Raw genomic sequence first — 22,787 nt, forward strand, 5'->3', positions numbered from 1 at the left:
CTGGTCTAGTCCTTCCCCTGCCCACCCCCCTAATATTCTTAAGAGAGTCTCTTCTCCAGTCTTCAGAGAGTAGCCGGAAGTGGGGAGGCAGAAAAGGGTCCTCCTTTTCTTCCACTCTGCAGTTTTTTTTCTGAAATCTTAGGCGCAGTACTGCGCCCAGAGCTCAGAAACAGCTCGTGCTAATGAAATTCCCTGTCACAAAATGTGCCTAGAACAATGGGAGTTTCAAATATTGGCTAAGGCTACCTTCCTCCTTTCAGTGTAAAACAATTATTTCCTCAAGTTACTCAATGCGTTTTGCTTTGGGGTTTAAGAAACTGCAGCTAACCCATTAACAAAAGGAGTTTCCTTCTGGGTTCATGCTCCAAAATGTTTCAGGCTCTCTTAGGTAGCCTGGGGAGTCTGAACAGATCAGGATGGAAAAGTTAGGTTTCCATAAGCTCAGGCAACTTCCCTAACAGCTATGTTCTCCCAGGGCTCCACAGCTACCTGAGCATGAAGAGAAAGAGTGGTGTGTAACCTTCAGCCAGCCTGAAAGACTATGTTCGTTCAGGCAGTTTGTGTCACAAGAAAATGGCATGTGGCAACAGTTTCATAATACCTTCACTGCCTCACATTTTAAACCTTTCATTTGAAACCATGGTACAGTGGTACCTCAGTTTACAAACTTAATCCGTTCTGGAAGTCCACTCTTAAACCGAAACCATTCTTAAACCGAGGCGCACTTTCCCTAATGAGGCCTCCTGCCACCGGTGCCCTTCCATCGTTCGGCTTCCGTTCTTAGACCGAGGTAAAGTTCGCAAACCGGGACACTACTTCCAGTTTTGCAGAGTTTGTAAACCAAATAGTTCATAAACAGGGCTGTTCTTAAACCAAGGTACCACTGTGGAGGTGGAGAGGGAAAATTGGAACAGAAGCAAATTCCCAGGCTAGAATTACATATTACCTTGGCAGACATCCATGTTTGCTGAGGTAATGTGTAGCCCCAGCCTCAGGAAGCCAAGTTTTATGCAAGTTATGGATTCCAAGCTGGGTAGGAAGAGCCACTTGTATGGATATATAGAATCTGGCCTACTACTAAAGCACCACATTATATATTTTTGCCAGCCCAGTAAAATCCCCTCACAAAAAAGGTGGTGCGAGTGGGAAGAAATAGAGACAGTAAGTCTTGGCTCACTGGTTCAGAATGCATAGAGGATGTACAGGTAATCTGTTGTCTGAAAGACGGACGCAGAGGAGCAGTCCACCATTCACAAAGAACACCTGATACCATTAGAACTCCCTAGGTGGGCTTCCACTCAGAGAACAATGAAAGATGGAAATTCACCCTGGTCCTGCTGCCGTGTCACTCTCCTAGGTAACAGGGCAAGGGAAGGCATGTCAGACCATCTCCAAAGGAATTATCCTACCTGAAAAACAGGCGAAGAGACCGCATCTGTCCCAGGTCGACTCTGAAGACACCACAGATCTGTTCCAAGGCAAACACCTTCTGCTGCTCATCCCACCGGGAGGTCTGTACTTGAACGTTATTCTCTTGGAACTGGGAGTTGGGATCAAGGCTTGAATTGGAGCTGACTGAGCGAGTCATGTGGCTTTTGCACGGTTCGCTACACCACCATGAGAGAGTGGCACCAAAAGAGGAAGAAAGGAAGGAAGAAGGCAGGAAATATTACCTGAAAATTACTAACTGCAAGAGCCAGTGTGGTATAGGAGCTAGAGGGCTTGATTTTGATGTGGGAAACAGACTCAACCCCACTTAGCTATGAAGCTCACTCTGTGGTATTGGGCAAGCCATCAACTCAGTCTAACCTTTATCCATTGCTGCAAGAATAAAACGCTCTGAGCAAAAGAAAAAGAAAGCTGGAAGTATAAAATAAAAAACCCAACTCTTTTCATTAAGCTTCACGTAATCAGAAGGCACAGCATTCCCCAAGTTGCAAAGTGGCATTAGAGAAAAGTCCAAATTTGTGTGCATGTTTTTTCAAGCCAGTAACCCTAATGTCTCATTCTCACTTCAGCACGTTTATGAATTCCCAACAGGCAACACTGGTTGGCCAACACCAGCTTCAAACCAATGTCTGTGCTTGATTCCCAGGTAGGGCTGGTGAGCAGAGCAGGTAGGTTTCCTCAAAGTGCAACAATGCTGAGAGGACAATATTTAAAAAAAGAGAGAAGCAAGCAATGTTTCAAGCTTGCTGGCCAAAGTGGAAGGAGCTAAAAGGCTTGTGGCTCCTGTGCTGTGAAAGGACTTGGGGAAACCACTTGACTCTGAGTTCCACTTCTGCCAGACCCGCTGGGTGGCCGGGCACTGACCCTCTCTCGACCACAGCTTCCAGTTTGCAAAACAGATGCAGCCGCCTCTCTCGCAGGGCAAAGAAAAAGACCATTAAGCACTTTCTACATCAGTGTCAGTCTGTCACGTGAACATGTGAATGTAGCAAGCTGCCTTACGCAGAACCAGGCCACTGGTCTATTTAGCTCAATACTGCAATATTCACCCTATCAATGGAACCCTGAAGTCTTATGCAGAGGTCCAGACCTGTTACCAAAGACATTTTGTTGTCGTTGTCACTATTATCACCACCTTTTTCCTGATTGTTCCAATTTTGTTGTTGTTGTTTTTTGGGGGGGACCCATTTTAAAGGCATCACTGTTATCACCTTTACCTCTGCCTGGTCCACAGCATGGATTGTTCCAAAGTCGTTTGGGGAGAGTCAGCACAGTGAAAAGGCAGAAGCATAATCCTTGTTCTCTCCTCATAAAGCCCTAATTTTGAGAAGCTTGCAGATGATAGTCAGCCTTAAACATCATACCAGTTTGAGCCAGTATTGTTCAAGTACGAGTCAAGCTCATTTTATGCATTTTTAATGTATTTTCCTTGTATTTGTATTCTATTCTTTTCCATTCCCTAAAGATCTTTTTTAAAAAAAAAAAAACCACTCGCCAGCCAGAATTAAGAATGGTTTGTGTGTGTATCTGTGAATGTATGACTGGCTGTAGTAATTCAAAATTATTTCTGCATTCAGTTATCTTTTATTTTCCAGCTCTATTCTACAGCAGCAAACCAGCAACAGGGGGAACATAACAACCAAGACTTAACTGTATCCAGAAATGAAGAAAGTTTTCCAAACATTTTTTTGTGAACCAGAAACAAAACAAAATCAACACCTGAACAGTTTTTTTCCATATTTGAAACATTTTATGTTTCCATCTCTTTTCTTTTTCTGCTCTTTTGCAGTCAGCAGCTTTTTAGGGCTAAGCCACACCTTTGGCAGTAGCAACCTTCTCAAATTCCAAAAGTGCCCCCCAGACCCAAAGAGGTTGGCGACCTTTGCTCTAAAATCTCTTCCCAAGCAGGCCTCTTCTATTTCTACAAATATTCCTCAAATGGCTAGCATACAAACAGTAGCATGGATAGCTCCGTTGGTTAGAGCGTGGTGCTGATAATGCCAAGGTTGCAGGTTCGATCCCCGTATGAGACAGCTGCATATTCCTGCATTGAAGAGGACAGGACTAGATGACACTCAGGGTCCCTCCCAACTCTACGATTCTATGATTCTACTGGCTGTTCTGTGGTAGAAAAAGAACCTTGTAAGGGAAAAGGCTTTAGGTCCTTTAATCACAGAGAAATGTTTGGTAGTGACATTGGCCACATTTCTCCAGAAATAACAGGAATGAAATTCCATAGTCTGCATGTATACATTCTGCAGACAAAAACCACCTACTTCCCAACACATCTCAAATTGAAATATATGCAAATTTGAAGACACACTAACCCTTTAGAGGAACCATTTCAAATGTAAGAATAACTCCCTGCTTCTATCGTGGCACATTTCCCTCAAACGAATAGTCAAGGAACAGGATTTCAGCACCCTTACTCTAGGAATGCAAAATACGATACCACATAGAAGCTCAGCTGGTAGCATCACACATCACATTTTTAGACAAAGTGGCTGCACAGCTGCTTAACCACAAAATACTAGGGACAACAAGACAAAGCTTTTCGGCATGTTAAGCAACTGAACTCAGGAGATATATTGCCCCCCAAATAGGGTCCAGATTTCAGAAAGTAACTCCTTCCCTCCCCTATGAAATCATCCTCCCTCCTGCCCCAAGAAAAACAGCAGTGCTCTGGGAAACAAGTGAATCTGAAACTGTGACCTCTGAGATCTTGAAAAGGCCAATCCATTTGAACAGCCTGAATGGGCTCTACTGTGAAATCATGGTTTGCAAAACAAGGCAAGGAGCAGGTATAAAAGCAGCCCCCTGAAAAGCCACTTTATGCAGTGTTTTCTAATCCGCTTATTGAACAATGTAGGCACTGAACGCTGAAGAAATCACACACTCAGCATGCCTGTGCGGAACATCCCCACCAGCATGCTTTCCTATCCTGAAAACAGCGCCCCCCAAACCAGGGCCACAGACTGAACTAGACCACTGGAAGAGCCTTATTTTTAGCATTCACCAGTGGTTTGGGTCATTGCATTCCAATACACATTCCCTAGACAGCCAAGCTGAGGGCTCCATTGTTAACAGAGCCCCCTCCCTTGATGTGCAGGAGAGACCAAGTTCAGCAATACAGCTTGAAGTCAGTCTCTCTGTCTGTGTACTCTCTCTCTCTCTCTCTCTCTCTCTCTCTCTCTCTCACACACACACACACACAGTAGAGCCCAATGATCTACTACCCAACACATTTCAAATTTAAATACAGTCATACCTCATGTTATGTTTGCTTCAGGTTGCATGTTTTCAGGTTGCATCCTGCAACGACCCGAAAGTACCAGAAAGGGTTACTTCCAGGTTTCGCTGCTTGTGCATGCGCAGACACGCAAAATGACATCACGCGCATGCGCAGAAGCAGCGAATCTCAACCAGCGCGTGCGCAGATGCAGGTTGCGCTCCTTTCAGGTTGCGAACGGGGCTCCAGAACGGATCCCTGCTCGCAACCAGAGGTACCACTGTACATGCTAATTCTTTAAACAGAAATATTCTAACCATCTCCAAATTTGCTTTTAAGTCCTTTTATTTGCACATCTTCAGTGATCATAGATAAGTAATTCACAGCTGTTTGGGCTCTCCGTTTCTTGGGTCTCCTGCCTCCCAAGCTCTCTCACCCCGTTACCCCCCACCTCAGCTCCACCATTTCTGCCCCATAAAAAAGAGGTTTTCCTTATTCCAAAATGACTTCCGTCTCACAGAAACTGCACCTATTATCAAAACTATGCAACAGACAGAAGCAAAATCAACACATCTGTTGAACATTCTGGCACAGAACAGCAGCTCAGCGACTAGCTAGGTGGGGAGTGGAAATAGCGTAACAGCTGTTCCTGCACAGGTCCATCTTTTTGAAATCCACTACCCACAAGTCCTCAAGATTTCTGGAAACTTAAAACTCAAATCTTATTTCATTCTGAATGCCCTGGGGAAACCACCATCTTGACTCCCAAAGCAGCTGCGAGACTGAGCAGATCACATACTGGAAAGAACAGTTAACTTGGTCCAAACAAGCAAAAAATAGGCCCAGAATCCTGTTTTGTTAGGTAACCATGGAAGAACTGGCGATCTGCCTTTTGTCAGAAAGACTGAAGAAGACAGGTGAGGGTAAGAGAAGAGCTTACTTCCTTGGGCAGCCCAACAGAAGAGTTCAAAAGAAGCTGTTGGGAAGTCAAAATTTATAACACTTTTTGTGCCACGAGTGAGGAGGAGTGGGGGCAGTGGGGTGAGAGATACGTACTGAATTTCCCCCAAAAGTATTTCAAGGCTAGGGTTCAACCTTCCAAAACAAAGAACATTATTAAAAATTAAAAAGTGACCATGGAAGATAGGGGCAGTTCACTCACTCCAAACTAGTCTGCGCTGCTACATTGATTAAACTACCATATTTTTCACCCTATAGGACGCACTTTTTCCCCTCCAAAAATGAAGGGGAAATGTGTGTGCGTCCTATGGGGCGAATGCAGGCTTTCGCTGAAGACTGGAGAGCGAGAGGGGTCGGTGCGCACCGACCCCTCACGCTCTCCAGGCTTCGCACACCTCTCCGCAAGCAGCGGGAGCCCAGCGCTGGGCTTCCGCTGCTTGCGGAGACTTGCCTGCATGCTGAAGCCTGCGCGCGCTCAGCTCAGCGCGTCCAGGCTTCGCGCACCTCTCAGCAAGCAGCGGGAGCGCTCCCACAGCTTGCAGAGAGCTGCCTGTTTGGGGGCTGGGGTCGGGGGAAGCTCGAGCTTCCCCCGCCCCAGCCCCGTGCCTGGGGGGGAAATAATTTTTTCCCCTTTATTTCCCCCCCCCCAAAAAAAAACCTAGGTGCGCCTTATGGGACGGTGCGTCCTATAGGGCGAAAAATACGGTAACTTTCTCAGTTTACAAAGATTCCATATTCAAAGTAGCTGGTAAGTCATTCAGATGTTTTCTTCTTTGCTGGCCAAGGACCCTTTGGAAGTATCTGTTGACTCTCAGGATTTCCTTCAAAGGATGGTGCGAATACAGTTTCCTTTCAGTTTAGGCAATCCTTACACCATAGTGCTTACATCATCACATGATAATTAACGTACTAATTTGACAACACCCACTTATAAAATAAGATGCAGGACATAATTACAAGTATATCCAATTAGACTGAGGACTGACCACAGGGACCTATATTTACATCTAAAACCAGATATCATATTGGACATTCAACTCCCACATTGGCAATGAAAATGAGTTGTGTAATTTAACAGTTGTAATCTAGGTTTTAACCAGGTCATGATGCTCCTGTAGTTGGTAACTCATTAAAAGAAGTGTACATAACTCATATATAATTTCTGTTTGTTCTGCTAGAACAAATACCGGTAGCTGGAAGCCACAGGAGAGGAAAGTGCTATTGTGCCTGGGTTCTGCTTGCGGGTTTCCCACAGGTATCTGCCTGGGTACAATGAGAACAGGCATCGCAACCTAGTTTTCTGTGTTTATGTGGTACTGTGCCTAACAAAGAGACCCATGGATAAAGATGTGCCATTGTTGATTTTCCCGTTACATGCATAAGGGAAAACCATGTAGTTTAGCAATCTAGAGCAGGGATGTCCAACAGGTCAATCGTGATCTACTGGTAGATCCCTGTGAAGTTTTGGTAGATGGCGGTCGATTGCTGGGTCCCTTTCCTTTGTTGTTTAGTCATTTAGTCGTGTCCGACTCTTCGTGACCCCATGGACCAGAGCATGCCAGGCACTCCTGTCTTCTACTGCCTCCCGCAGTTTGGTCAGACTCATGTTTGTAGCTTTGAGAGCACTGTCCAACCATCTTGTCCTCTGTTGTCCTCTTCTCATGAGGCGGCCAAAGTATTGGAGCCTCAGCTTCAGGATCTGTCCTTCCAGTGAGCACTCACGGCTCATTTCCTTCAGAATGGATAGGTTTGATCTTCTTGCAGTCCATGGGACTCTCAAGAGTCTCCTCCAGCACCATAATTCAAAAGCATCAATTCTTCAGTTATCCCTTTCCTTAGTGTTGGTAAAATAAATTCCAGCCCTGCCCCCTTGTCCCGGCCTCCATTGCTGCACAATCTGCAGAACGGAAGACGGAGTTTACTTAGTGAGGCTGTTTGTTTCCCCGCAGCGATCTGTTGTTGAGTGGCTGTTCCCCTTTCTCCCTTGAGCTTAGGCTTGGATTTTCAATAATCGGGGGTTTCCTCCTCCCTAAAAAAAAGCTCGAAAAAAGGGGTATATCAGTGCCAGTTTTTAATTCTGTTAGTAGATTGCAGTCTCTTGGGAGCTGGCCACCCCTGATCTAGAGCAAAAGCTGAATGAAAGGATTCGCTTTCAGTCTCAGGGTCTAAACAGAGCAATTAAAAATCATAATCTAGTATCTAGTGAAGCTTGAAATGAAGCCAGTGGCAAATCTTCCACTGGAGTCAGGGTAATTGTGTGTGGTGCTGTATCATGCCCGCTTTGAAACACTAAGCCAATTCCAAGGGGCTCCTTCTGTGCCTCCTTGCCTTGTGGGCCTTTCTGTTAGCAGTCACACCAGATAATAAGCTCATCAAAGCATCTACATCTTGGCTTCCTTCTTTGTCTATGCTGATCTGCTGACCAGCCATATGAGGCAACAAGCCATGATATTAAGAGCTCCACCTCCAAATGCAGGCCTAGATTTCTTTACCTGTTCAACAATTGAAATTGAAATTTCTTGAAGTGAAAATTTAAGAAAACTTTTTTTAAAAAACCCAACAACCACAATTTAAATTCTGGACCCGACTGCTGCATTTTGCAGTTTTATTTTTGTTTTGAAAGTGGGTTAGATATTTCTACAACAGCAAAAACCCCTCTAGATTCAGCAATAGGACAACAGCTCTGCGACAGAATTTCAAATTCAAAGACTTATGTCTGTAGTACCCACCAGCATGCATACACCACTTTCCGGATTAAGCAAAAACACAGGCTGCTGCTTCAAAGAACTTCTAATATAAAATCTAGGTGGAGAGTAGGGATTGAGGATAAACTGTGCACATCCTTTTATCTTAAGTGCAATATTCTTTACATAAAAATGAATGTGATTGCATCTTCGTTTTTTGTTTGTCCAGGCCTGTAAAAGGTAAAGGGACCCCTGACCGTTAGGTCCAGTCACGGACAACTCTGGGGTTGCGGCGCTCATCTCGTTTTAGTGGTAGAGGGAGCCGGCATACAGCTTCCGGGTCATGTGGCCAGCATGACTAAGCTGCTTCTGGTGAACCAAGGCAGCACACAGAAATGCCGTTTACCTTCCTGCCAGAGCGGTACCTATTTATCTACTTGCACTTTGACGTGCTTTCGAACTGCTAGGTTGGCAGGAGCAGGGACCGAGCAACGGGAGCTCACCCCGTCGCGGGGATTCGAACCGCCGACCTTTTGATCGGCAAGCCCAAGAGGCTCAGTGGTTTAGACCACAGCGCCACCCACGTCCAGTCCAGGACTGTAGCAAAGTCTAAATTCCCTTTCCTTCCACTAACCAAGTACGTCCCATTATTCTTGAGAAAGACTGACTTCTGGAAATGTTGTAGCACCCAATGCTAGAATGTTGGCATGGGTCCCTCCCTCCTTCTCTCTCTCATGCACATGCACACAGACCTTTGTTATGTGTCCATTTCCCCCTAGCAAGTGCCACTAAATGCTATTTAAGTAGCTAATTAACTTTCTGTGCTAGAAAACCTCCTGTAATTGCGATTCTTTCACCTTTTTAGCCCAGTTCCCCAAGGGAGCTGGAGCTGTCCTCTGGCATTTGTTCTGCTCCTTCCCACCACTGAGGCAAAAGTTCTACCTTGACAGCAGCCTGCCAATCATGTCCACAAAGGTCACTAGGGACTGCATTAGGAACATTCCTGCTACGGACAAATTTGCCTAGCTACGCACAATGGAAAAGATGGAAGGTGGGGGGAGCAATGCTTACATGAAATTTCCATGCAACGCTAGGTAGCGGATTCAACAATCTATATATATATAAGCTAATAATTCTTCTGAGTTTATCGGTTAACAGATATTCCTCTCTTAAAAATGGATTACGGAGATATTCAAAGCCCAGACTGTTTATATTTTGTCTGTGCTGGCATCTGCTCCTCATCAAATAGTGGGGAAATAGAAAACAAAAGCCCTTTTGAGTGATGCTTGCAGCAATGTCAGTCATTTTCAGTATCCATGCTAATGCTATATGGGAAACTTTCGTATCAGACCTTTACTCTTCTCTCAGAGAATCCAAAATTGCGCATGTGTGCACATGTGAGCGTGCACACATAAACAGGATTCAGTTTTTGTGGAGCAGACAAGTTATTTTGTTTGGCATTTTGATCCAAGATGAAAATACCCAGTTGTGTAGCGGACCCATGTTTAGTACACCATACTCCTTTAGAGGAATGCTTAATAACAATAAAATAGAAAAGGTCAGGATCATAGCTGGTTCTAGAAACCCTCTCATGGCATTAAAGGGGAGCTCCCTTACTGGTCTGACTCAACACAAGGACACAGTTGTGTGTGTGTGTGAGTGAGAGATCCTTTGTAAAACCCCATTTCATTTCCAACATATTAAAAGGGAGAAGAAGGGAAAAGAGAAAAGAGACCATTTTCAGGGCAATTTCACAGGGAGGGCTGTGCCCGAAGTGGAGGTTAGATACTCCTCTGAATCTGTCTGGCCAGTGTTCAGCTATGCACAGCATGGAATCCGTTAATACACAAAGTCTTTTTATATTACACCAGTTCTGATAGGCCTCCTGATTTTTAATTTAGAGCGAAATTTCATGTCCTCATTAGCCATGATTCTTAAAATACAGTCTGCTAATAATAGAGAGAGGCCAGAGGTGATCATGTGGCACATTAGCAGGCAGGAAGTGTCCATTTTGCACATTTCCCCACTCCTCTTTTTTGTTGTTTTGTTGTTGTTTTTTGTTTTGTTGCCCCTCTAGCCCAATATACATTCCAGTCAGTGACTGGCCCAAAAGAGACATCCAGTGAAACTGTTGCAATTTCGCCTACTTTGCATATTTCAATCTATACAACATATTCCAATATATTTAAGCAACAAAGAGCTTGATATTTTCAGGCTTCTGGTACAGAAGCATGGTCAACGATTACTCCACTAGAAAGGTTTGTTAGCTACTATAAGTGATGCAAAGAGGATAAACAGCTTAATTTAAAATGGGAATGGCAAAAAAAGAAGCTGTTAGCAGTTTGCTACGAAATAATCCATGTGCTTTAATCTGCTTTAGCCAGTCAAATGCAAGTTGTACATTCATATATAAGTGCGCTCACTCTCCGATTTTATACACACAAACACGCACACGCACACATATATACTTGCTAAACAGATGAGGCATGCTTCGGTAAATCCAAGGAAAGGATTTTCCTCAACATTTTTGTTGTTACAGTTGCTTAGCGGTGACAGGTCTAGTCGTTTGACACTTATGAATAAACACAGTCACACACCCCTCTGCAGCTTAACACAGCTAACCATTGAGAGGCAGCCGTGGACATGAACCTGACCTTCCTCTTAAAACAAGGCAAGTATTGCAAAAGCCAAAAGATACGTCTTTACATTCTGTACAGAAGAGGGGGGTCCTTTGCGCCTGGGCTTCAGCTTGTTAATAAATCAATTGAAATGTAACACTTCTCTCGCCCGCCCCCCCCAAATCCTAGAGATGGAAAATGTGATTTCTTAGCACAGCATGAAGAGAAATGTTTACCTTCCAGCTGGTCCAGCCTGGAAAAGGAGAGCTTTCTTACCCTTGTTTATTCTATTTTATTTTATTTTTTTAAAAAAAGAATCAATGGGTCATTTTGCAACGCTTTCCCTGCCTCCCTCCTCCCTATCCATCCATGCAAAAATAAAAGTCAGAACTCATTATGCTAATTACAATCAAGCCTTTAAAAAAAAAAAGCTAAGTCACTGGAAACACCTAAAGATTCTTGTTCTCAGATTCTTAGCATATTAGCAATGAGCAGAGAATCTCAAAGGGTCCTTTTTTTGCCTGGCAGATTAAAGCACCCCCCACCACCAATTTATATTCTGCTGAGAACTCCAACACTTGCCCAGCCAGCACCACCCAAAGAGATTGGCACCGCTGTTCAAAACCCACTGGAGTATGGCATAACATTCCACATACAGGGAGGGGGCAGGAATGGGGAGAGCTGACCAGAAGGGTTACCAAGAGTGTTTAATATTGTTATTTCAAGGGCTGGGATTAGGGAACCAAGCCAGGCAATTTTCGCTGCATGAGCTGCAAGGAGAGAGAGGGAGGGGGAGAGAGAGAATTCTGTTCTGAACAAAAGAGTATAGAATACAGACAGAGCGAGGCAGTGAGCAGGTAGGACAAGAAAGGATGCTCTTTGTTAAATATTAGCAATAAGTGCATTGTTAAGGCAGCCGCCAATGAAGCGCTCATCGTAAAGTAGCGCAGAAGAACATATGGCCTATCGATGCTGGGATTAATGCTGGCTTGCAAAAACAGCCACTCTGCCTATAACAAGTAGGAATTGCCTGCAGGCAGCCAGGCAGGGAATTTCTTGTTAAAGTTGGAAGAGCCAAAAATGGCTCGCAGGAGTATGCAAAAAAGGAAGGGGGAAAAAGGCAAGCAGACCAGTAAGTATTGTAGCTGCGTAGTAACTTTTGTCAATTTGTCTGCAATGTTAGATGAATGCCAATATCGAAGAAACAAGAACGGTGGTCATCATTAGTCCACGTTCTTAAAACCTGGTTTAGCCATCAGAAGATAGCGGCAAGAAATGGCATCAACTGAAAAGGCTGAAAGGCAGGACATGGTTCCCTCTCAACTCCCAGCAGCACGGCCAGTGGTCAGGAATGGCGAGAGTCTGCAACCCCTAGAGGGCATCATGGTAGCAATTCCTGCTCTTGCAAGGGGCAGGTTGGGCTCCTATGAGCATGGGAGAAAAAAGATGCACAATGGATGGTAGTTACAAGACTAAAAGGGTGGGGTGGGGAGCAGCAACGTCAAAGGGGCCAGACTGAATGGTGGTCGAGAAACCACACTAGTCTTTTTATCTGGCATGGGAACCATTGATTTACAATAGCCCAAAAGACACCTCTCCTGAACTGTTGCATCCCTGTCCTTATATGAGCATCACTCCAGTCTTTAAAAACTGTAAAGGTAAAGGTAAAGGGACCCCTGACCGTTAGGTCCAGTCGCGGATGACTCTGGGGTTGCGGCGCTCATCTCGCTTTATTGGCCGAGGGAGCCGGCGTACAGCTTCCGGGTCATGTGGCCAGCATGACTAAGCCGCTTCTGGCGAACCAGAGCAGTGCACGGAAATGCCATTTACCTTCCTGCCGGAGCGGTACCTATTTATCTACTTGCACTTTTGACGTGCTTTCGAACTGCTAGGTGGGCAGGAGCAGAGACCAAGCAACGGGAGCTCACCCTGTCACGGGGATTCGAACCGCCAACCTTCTGATCGGCAAGTCCTAGGCTATGAGGTTTAACCCACAGCACCACCCGCATCCCTTAAAAACCGTATATTTTATTTATTTTTGAGCTTTCATCGCAATTGCAGAAGAGTCCTTTCAGGCACAAACTCATATAATGCTGCTGCCTCATGTGGTCTGGAGGTTGCAATCCGTGATAGGGCTGGTGACTGACTGTGTGTAAACCCTACCTCTCTCTGTTACCTGCTTGCCTTTCTGCCATCAAGCTTCGCTATCCCCTTTTGCTCCTGTCCTGCTCTCTTCTTCTGTAGAGTTCTTGGTTAAACCCGTTGTCAATTTCACCTCCAGGGTGGGAGGAAGGACAGGAAGCTTTGCTCATTTCCCCACTGCTAAAAGGGCAAAAAGCAATCCTGGAATAGGGCTGGGGCTGCTGCTGTTGTAGCTGTAAAAGAACTGCTCCTTTCCAATGGAGCTGGGTTTGCTCCAGAATCTCCTCCCTTCTATAGCCCACACACCAGACTCCTCCAACCTTTTTGGACCAGGGGAAATATGTCATGGGTAGCACCATATGTCCCAGTGATTCATCAGACATCAGAACATCAGACAGTGATTTAAATAAGCCTCTCTTTTTTTTGTCTCTAACCCACCTGACCAGCCACTGTCAAAGGGAAAAAAATACCTTTGGAAAATGTAATCTTAAAAAAGTCAGGAGCAGCAAGGGGGCACTCTGGTGTCCATGGGTGCTACACTGGGGTAAGGGAAGTGGTGGTGCTGTGGTCTAAATCACTGAGCCTCTTGGGCTTGCCGATCGTAAGGTCAGCAGTTCGAATCCGCATGACGGAGGGAGCTCCCATTGCTTTGTCCCAATTCCTGCCAACCTAGCAGTTTGAAATCATACCAGTGTGAGTAAATAGGTACTGCTGCAGCGAGAACGTAAACAGCGTTTCCATGCATTCTGGCTTCCGTCACGGTGTCCTGTTGCACCAGAAGTGGTTTAGTCATGCTGGCCACATGACCCAGAAAAGCTGCCTATGGACAAACGCTGGTACTGCACCCCATAATCAAATTCGACTGGGCATAACTGTCCAGGGGTCCTTTACCTTTATCTACACTGGGGATTCCACTCATACACCTTTTTCTCCTAGCCAAAAGCTCGTTTTTGGTTCTATCTATATCTATCTAAAATTAAAATGTTACTTTGCACCTCCTCTTTACAGCACTGGTGCATACTGTTTACTTAAGATGCTCTCTAAAGGAAAAAAAAAGACTCTCTTGAATTTAAGAGGAACATGAGCAGTGGCAGGTGAAAAAGATGCACAGGTAAAGCTTCCTGGTATGGGGAAGAAGAGGGGGTGCCTCAATAGCCATCACATTCAATGCATGAGAGCAAGCTCATGTACAGCTAGCAGTGAACAGAGCTGGTGTTAGCATAGTTTATGCTAAGATAATAAAATAATGTTGTTTTTTTCACTGGCACCTTAGAGCTGGAAACAGGAATGGCTGAATCCTGGATTTAGTACATGATAGGTTACATGGAGTGAGCAAGCCTTTTTTCTTGCTTTCGCCTCAACTTTTCTTCTTTTCAGATATTTAAATCATGGGCTTGGTTTTCTGTGAGCTTTCCAGTTTGGTCAATAAAAAACCAGGGGAACCAGTTAGCAGAGCACATACATGCAACCACTTGTTAAGCCAGTTGCCTGCATTACCCCAATCTGACCACTTACCTGCTTCCTAAGATTTTTGGCAATATAACCATCAAGCACTCTTCTTGATTAATTTAAGTCACGGTGACCTCCAGGCACATGTCTAGATGTCTTGTGATGATGCCTTTTTGCAAAAATTGTAGGGTGGAACTAGGGTGGGACACTAGAATATTGCATTACTGGTAAGGAACTGCCACAGGAGACAAGGAGATTACTACCAGTTTCCAAAATACTGATGGAATCAGATTCTTTCTAGGGATGTTAAGTAACGGAATGAATTGCATTCCCAATCTCCTTTGCCTCAGAATTTTCGTTTTCTAGGTGCAGATATCGTTTCAACACTGGAGAACAACCTAACATTTATTACCCGTTTTCCTACAGTCTGAAATAGTGCACAGCCCAGTAGCAGTTTTACCTCCTGATCTTCTACTTAATGTGGAATGCGCTTCAAAACCCAACAAGATTTCATGCGATTAGCAAACGCTGCACAAATGCTTTCAAAGGTAACTTCTGTCAGCACCCATAAGGACTAGAAACTTGGTTCTTTTCGATGCATGAATGGAAAAAGCAACACAGGAATCTGAGGCAGCAACTACATTTTGCATTACAGACATCAATGGCATGCAAAATCAAGACCTTCCTGCCAGAACTCTCCATTAAAATGCACATATATCACTCTCCTAAAACCTTCATGTTTTAGGTCATCTTTCATCCAGGCTTCCATGGGAGAAAAGGAAACCGATGGATTCTGCATTGTCCTCTATTTGAAGGCACACACACACTTCAGCTCTCTCAATCATTGTCTCTCCAAGGACATGAGGTCAGAGGCCATGTCCCTAGAGAAGAAGATGTTAGCCAATCACAGCACAGCAGCGGCAAATTGTTTAATCACCAGAAAGCAGCCTGCCCATGCAACCTTCCTGGAAGAAACTGAAGGGCACAAGGATCAAGATGGGCTACTTGCAAGTGGAGGAACAATGATGATTTTGCACTCAGAAGGCAAGTAGGTCCATCAGCAGCTATGCCTGCCAAAATGTAAGGCAGGCAATAAATGGCAGAGTTTGATTAGTTGCTAGCCCAGATGATATAGCAAGAAAAGGGCATGCCATCTCCCAAGAAGGATCAATGATAGAATTTTCTTCTGAAGAAAAGCAGAAGGCTGGGACAGCCTCCACCCAGCTTTAAATTTAGATGTCTCTGGTGTTCCTTTAGTTATCCAAAGTTGTGCTGAGAAAAGTGTGCCATCTACTGGACGCATGAAGAGATGACCTCTGATTGCTAGTTTTTTCAAGAGCACAGAAAATGTGTTGAATACAGAATGGGAGAGGGGCAAGGGAGAAAAAAAGAAGGACCCAACCTATTAATCTTCCCAAAATCAAGAGGCTCGATGGCAGTGGGAAAATGCAACACAATACTGGTCATGGGATGAGTTAGCCCAAACCAGATTGTACAGCAGTTCCATGACAGCTTGTTCGTTTGAATGCAGGTACTCCAGACAAATCACAATCTGTAACCAAGGTTTGTCCTTGGTTTACTGCTCATGGTTTGCCTAGACCAGGCATCCCCAAACTTGGCCCTCCAGCTGTTTTAGGACTACAACTCCCATCATCCCTAGCTAACAGGACCAGTGGCCAGGGATGATGGGAATTGTAGTCCCAAAACAGCTGGAGGGTCGAGTTTGGGGATGCCTGGCCTAGACTCTAGAGCGGTGGTGTCCAAACTTTTTTCAAAGAGGGCCAGATTTGATGAAGTGAAGGGCCATGAGGGCCAACCAAGGACCAAAAGGGCCAACCAAGGTTGTTGACCTTTTTAGGATTGAAGTTGTTGAGGTTTTTTTAGGATTTTACTGCAGGAAATAAATTGCCACAGGGGCCGGATTACACTGAGCAGTGGGCCGGATTAGGCCCCCAAGATGGACTTTGGACATGCCTGCTCTAGAGCAAGGCAAACCAGAAGCCTAAGTTTGGAAGCAACGCTAAACCAAACCAGGGCTTAACTCCAGGTAGCATGGTAGCAGGGTGACTGGGTGTGGAGTGAAGTGGATGCAATTTTTGCTTTACCCATGCACTCATGTGTTCACATTTAGCTACCGTTTAGCTTAGTGTTATACGTTAAGCAGGAAATACAAGAGAAAGGAAAAGGAAGTGGAAGATAAGGGAAAGAGGATAAAATACTTTGTATGCTGGTGCTGTGATGCGGTGGGTGGGAGAAAGCAAAGATGAACAAAGAACTTGTTTGAGTAGATGCACACTAGATTGTGCTGTAAGTCCCATGAAGTGCAATGAGACTTACTCCTAGCCTTGCCCAACCATGTTTGCTCCAGGTGTTTGGGACTACACCTCTCATCAACCCCAGCCAGCAATGATGGAATTTGTGGTCTAAAACGTATGGCAGGGGATGAGGTTGGGGAAAGTTGCTATATAGGACTGCAGTGGTTGGTGCAATCCTATACAGGTGACTCGCCACTTACGCGGGGGTTACGTTCTGGGCCCCCGTGCACATAAGCAAAATGTGTGTAAGTGGAGAGCCTCGTCACGGCAGGGAACTAGGGCGATTTTTTCTTCTTTTACAACAAAAAAAGGCCAGAGCTCTTCGGGACCCTACGTAACAGAAAGCAACCCATATTGTTCCTTTGCCTCCAGATTGCCAGAAAGAGCAGGGAAAAGTGTGTCCAAGCCCACTGCAATGTAGCTTCCCGTCCAACAGCTGTCGAGAGGGGTAGCGCAGCAGCAGTGAGAATCCCCGCAAGCCATTTTGGAGCCTATAAATTCTTGTTTTAAAAGTCTTTAAACATCGGGCTCTGGGGAGGGTCTCCTCACAAGCCATGAGGACTTTCCAGCTCTGGGGAGGGTCTCCTCACAAGCCATGAGGACTTTCCAGCTCTGTCCTGCCATTTCCAGATTTGAATTTATTTAAATCGATTGATTGATTTCCCAGCGCCACACATATACAGGTCGGGGAGTGTTGTGTTATGTCTGTACCCAGTTTCCAGGAATAAGCTCCCTTGAACTCAATGGGACTCTCTTTCAAGTAGACATGCATTAGACGGTGCTATTAGTCTTGTACTTATCCACCAGCCCAATAAGCCAACCACAAAATGAACTGTGACTTGCTATTTTAAACCCACCGCCATAGCTGTGCTTTTTTGTTCTAGTATAATAAATTGTTAAGAATTTAGTATTGTATTGATTCCTGAAATGGTTTGCACTGAGACAGTGTGGTTTTTATTATGTATTCTTTGTTGTACTAAGCTTTATAGTTACAGAGTTTTGTATTTACACTGGTTGGGAACTTACTTAGAGTGCAGTAATCGCGGACAAACTTGACTTGATCACATTAGCTCTAACCTTTCATTGAAAATTATTCCCCGTTTTACTTAAATTTCTCCCACGAGTACACTGGCAAAGCAGACTCCACCATTACTGCAAGGGCGGAATGCCTTGCAGTGCAAAACCATTGTTAGGAACACAGGAAACTGCCTTGTACCAGGTCAACACTACTGGTCCATCTAGCTCAACACCGTCTACACTGACTGGCAGCAGTTGTCCAGGTTTTCAGACAAGGTACTCTCCCAGTCCTATTTGGAGATGCTGGGGATTGAACCTGGGATCTTCTGCTTGCAAGGCAAATGCTCTTCCACTGAAATACACCCCTTTCCCAGTATCATGTTAGCAATGAAAGAATGCACCTATTGATGCCTTTGTCCTTGGAACAGTTAGCTTTTAGGTGCAGTCTAACGATACAGCTAGGGTTGCGGGTGGCACTGTGGGTTAAACCGCAGAGCCTAGGACTTGCCGATCAGAAGGTTGGCGGTTCGCATCCCTGCGACGGGGTGAGCTCCCATTGCTCGGCCCCTGCTCCTGCCAACCTTCGAAAGCACGAAGTGCAAGTAGATAAATAGGTACCACTCTGGCGGGAAGGTAAATGGTGTTTGCATGCACTGCTCTGGTTCGCCAGAAGCGGCTTAGTCATGCTGGCCACATGACCCGGAAGCTGTACGCCGGCTCCCTCGGCCAATAAAGTGAGATGAGCGCCGCAACCCCAGAGTCGGTCACGACTGGACCTAATAATCAGGGGTCCCTTCACCTAACGGTACAGCTACATTGGGGTATGAAGTCTGTAGATACAGGCGTCTCCCCACTTATGCAGGGGTTATGTTCCTGAGTACTGGGCATATACGTGAAATCGTGTATAGTCAAAACACCATTGGGTTCAGTGGCAGGTGGGACTGAAGAATTTCCCAGATGTCTGCCCCCGTTCCCACCCCCTTTTTATTTTATTTTTATTTTTGCTAAGCGCATAAAGCTGAATGCACACAAGCTGAATACACGTAAGGGCGGGGGGCGGAAATCCCTGTACTACAAGCCACAACAGAACACTCCTGTTGCAAAAGCCATGGTTTCTAGATCAGGGAACGACCCATGATCTGACTTAGCATTATGTCAATCCAGAGCTGATGATTTGTTTTGCTCCAGACAAACCATGAGATGTAACAAAGGTTTGCTCTTGGCTTACTGCTTGTGGAGGAGCAAAAAAGCCACAATTTTCACTCTGCGTACTCAGGTGCTTGCTTGTTTACACTTAGCCATGGTTTGCCTTAGCACTGCTTGCTAACGGGGCCATAGTAAACCTTTACATTTCTGATAGGAAAATGTTACCAAACCCCTTGGGTTACTTCTGGAGAAAGAACTGCATCATCTCTCTCGTACAAATAGAACAGCTTCTAGAGATAATAGATACAACTACTTCCACCTACTTCATGACAAAGTGAGGTGCTCACACATTATATACCTTGTTAAGGGTATATAATCTCAAGGCAGCGTGTGATGTCCTGTGTGGTGTCCCTCCTATTTGGACAATCTTTTCCTCTCTCTCTCTCATTCATTCACAGGCATGCATACAGAGCTCTGATTTGTAGAGAGCTAAAAAATTCTACTGGGCTATGGGGTAGAGCAGAGAAAGCACTAGTAGGCCATATTGGTTTGTTGAGGTAGTGAGGGAGGAAGACAAAGAGAGAGATGTCACAACGCATTCAAAGCTCCTTCCATTGCCCTATTCCTTTCCAGAAGACCTTGACCATATTTACAGCGAAAGCACCACACAGGAGACAAATCCGTGGACCTTCAAAACTTACTTTGTTTCTTATATTGGTCTACTTTGGATATGTCTCACCTTGAAAAGAATAGAAATCTATTAATTTCCATTCCCAATCACCCTGCATCTTTTGCCAACAATCCATCAAAAGCCACCACTGCTCCCTTGTCTTAGGTAATAGGAAGAGCCCATATGAAACAGAGCCTACCTAAAATAACCCCTCTCCGCTGTTTAAACATTGACACAATGCTAGGCAGCTCATACCTTTGACATTTCCTGTTTTGATCCCAGTTCCTCACAGGAGTTGCTTAAGGCACCATCGCCTCCCATCTACAAAGCTACTCTCCTTTCACAGGCCTCTGCTGGCAACACACAGACAAAGAAATCAGATCAAATCTTTACTTAGGGTTATAAGCCAGTTTTGACACAGGCAAAGGCATAGAGTATCAGTTAAGCACAACAGAAGCATCAGTAAATGTATAAAACCATAATAAAAAGGAAGGTGTACATAGAAATTCTGTCTTTGTGCTTTATGTCAAGGTTGTGCTCCTTAAGATGGATTGTCCTTCCACTATTGTTAACAAAATGGAAATGGTGAAAGAAGATCATTTTTGCTGCACAGTTTGCTCCAATTGTCCTATTTGATACGTGTAAGGAATGTTCTTTTATAGAACTGGTGGTTGATCTTAAATTTTACCACCTTCCTGGGGGTGGGGAGATGGTACAATCCCTTAGCTTCACTTCCTTCCTGGATTCTTATTTTGTCTTACAGGTGCCTTTGATGATGCAGATGTGCCTCTCTCTGTTTCTGACATAGCCTTATAATCTCACTGAAATAGGCCCATTTGGTACATTTTACAGCCCGTTACTGTATTCTATTATCCAACTCAGTCCTTAATTCTACAGTAGGTGCAAGGCAAGCTATTGACAAAGGCATACAAAGGAGTCGATGAGTCTGTCTGGTGTAAAAACACACACGTGCACACACACAATCGGTGGGACCTTAATCAATTGGTTATTTTAACCTCACTCACCTTGGGTCACATAGCAAGGATGGGAGCTAAAATGACTTAAAATGCAGCCTATGGACAGATTGGGCATTTAGGATTGGTTTGCGAGTTTGGCAAGCCAAATGTACCTCTGGGCTCTTTGTTTTTGATATGTTAGTCCTACACAGCTACATTTCTGGAAGTGTGGATTGCTTTATTTCAATCAATATGCTGACTGAATAGGTGACAACGCAGCAGATAATTTGATTCTATAAAAAGAAGAACACAAAGGAACACAGACTGCATGAAGTAGGTAAATCCCACGTCAGCATCATACAGCATAAGCCAATTTCGAAAGCCTGGTATTCTCTGCTCCCTACACTTGCTTTTCCATCCATTACATACCTATGGCTCACAACTGCTCTGCCAGTAATTTCATCTCCTGCTTAATTCTACAGAGATCTCAGCCGGCACCAGCCTCCTAGGTGAATTGCCACAACAGCATGATGCAACATCCCAGACTCGGTTACTGCTTGCAGTCCCACAGACACTTGCACACTCCCTGCCCAATAACACAACTGGACAAGAAAGCAATTTAATCACCAGCTCCCTAGAAAGGAGTTGAAACAGAAAGGGCAAGAAATATGCAAGCATTGCATCAAGCCAAAACCCGCAGAAGCTGCCTCCTAAGGATTCCACGCTTTTCCTGGGCACATGCATCCCTCCTGTCCCAAAGCTGTTTCTTAATTCCTGCTGTTAACACAGAAATCTGAGGGCTCCCTTGCACAAAAAACAAGGACACCAGCCAGGAATACCAGAGCAAAACAGCAGCCAGTAGGCTTGGTCTTTATTGAAGACTGTCGCGACAGGACTCCCAATTCCTGCAACACTGCCACTAGAAAGAACAGGGGGGAAAGCTATATTACTTACTGCTAGGGCTGTTGCTTGACCAATCAATAATATTACTGTCAATAAATTGATTAGCCAGTCCACTAACTCTGCAGATGAACAACACACTAAGCATGAAACACAAAGCACGCTTTCTTTTTTTTAAAGAAATGCAGTGCATGTTGTGGCAGGCACCTATTTTCCTTTTAGAAGAAAAATGCTTCTAAAAAGCCACCTCCAATTTTACAAACTGTACTTTTATCTTTTTTAATAAAGACAATCAGATGTTCAGTTAACAGGGGTCACATTTTTGAGTGGCCAGCATTTTAAATTGATTACACATTGCAGCCCCGCTTGTTAAAAGACAGGTGGAAGTTTATTTTGAACCCAGGTTTACCAGCTCTGCAGCTGCAATGTGTGCTATTTGGTGTTGTGCATTTCTGTATCCACATGCTGTTAAGGGGAGTCCTTGTTCAAATAACAAACCAGAGAGCCAGGCAGCGTCTGGAGGAGAACCAGGAAACCAAAGGGTGTGCTCATAGCACTGCACACACACAAAAACCACCCCAAGAATCCAAGATTGCTATATGACAGGCTCCACCTCTGTGCATACAATGAGCATACAGGATTAAAACATGCACATATGCCAGTGGTTAGCTACCAAACTGAGCAGCAGGCCAGTGCTGAGAAGGGAGTTGATGAGCTACCCCCTCTCACTGTGTATGAATGCCAGAAATTTCATATATGATGCATAAAGGGGTATAACGCGGCCACACAAAAAATAGCTTGCTTACAAAACAAGGATCAACCTACATATGATGGAACAAGCAACTGCTACTTTATTATTGTAATGTTTTCCTTTAGACTGCAGTTTGATTCATTATCTGATATATTGTGTGTTATGGATATAGATATAGATATAGATATAGATATATAGCTTCTGGCCACCCCAATCTCCACTGCAGAGTTTGAGATTCCAGGGGTCTTGGCACTTTACCAGTGTCCGTGTTTCCTTTGGGAAAAAGAGGTGTGGTGGAGACTTTAGTATCTTTGTGAAATACAGTTTATTTACACATATTTACATCTGAGTCTAAAGGGACGCGGGTGGCGCTGTGGGTTAAACCACAGAGCCTAGGACTTGCCGATCAGTATGTCGGTGGTTCGAATCCCTGCAACGGGGTGAGCTCCTGTTGCTCTGTCCCTGCTCCTGCCAACCTAGCAGTTCAAAAGCATGTCAAAG

At 44.7% G+C, this 22,787-nt stretch overlaps 1 protein-coding gene across 8 annotated transcripts in view; it reads right to left on the reverse strand.

Annotated features, from left to right (window-relative positions):
* TBC1D16 (TBC1 domain family member 16) overlaps window positions 1-22,787 on the reverse strand; it is a 60,636-nt gene that overhangs the window by 13,815 nt on the left and 24,034 nt on the right. For 7 of the 8 annotated variants that reach the window (XR_014004600.1, XM_081180873.1, XM_081180871.1 and 4 more), the window contains one exon: window positions 1,410-1,607. The exons of the other annotated variant lie outside the window; for it this stretch is intronic. Coding sequence is in view for 6 of the 7 variants with exons in the window: in XM_081180873.1 (XP_081036999.1) it covers window positions 1,410-1,607 (198 nt within the window). In the remaining variant the exon portion in view is untranslated. The remainder of the gene's footprint in view (window positions 1-1,409; window positions 1,608-22,787) is intronic. 8 annotated transcript variants of the gene reach the window in all.

This window comes from Podarcis bocagei (assembly GCF_964188305.1).
Source record: "Podarcis bocagei genome assembly, chromosome: 2".
Taxonomy (NCBI): domain Eukaryota; kingdom Metazoa; phylum Chordata; class Lepidosauria; order Squamata; family Lacertidae; genus Podarcis; species Podarcis bocagei.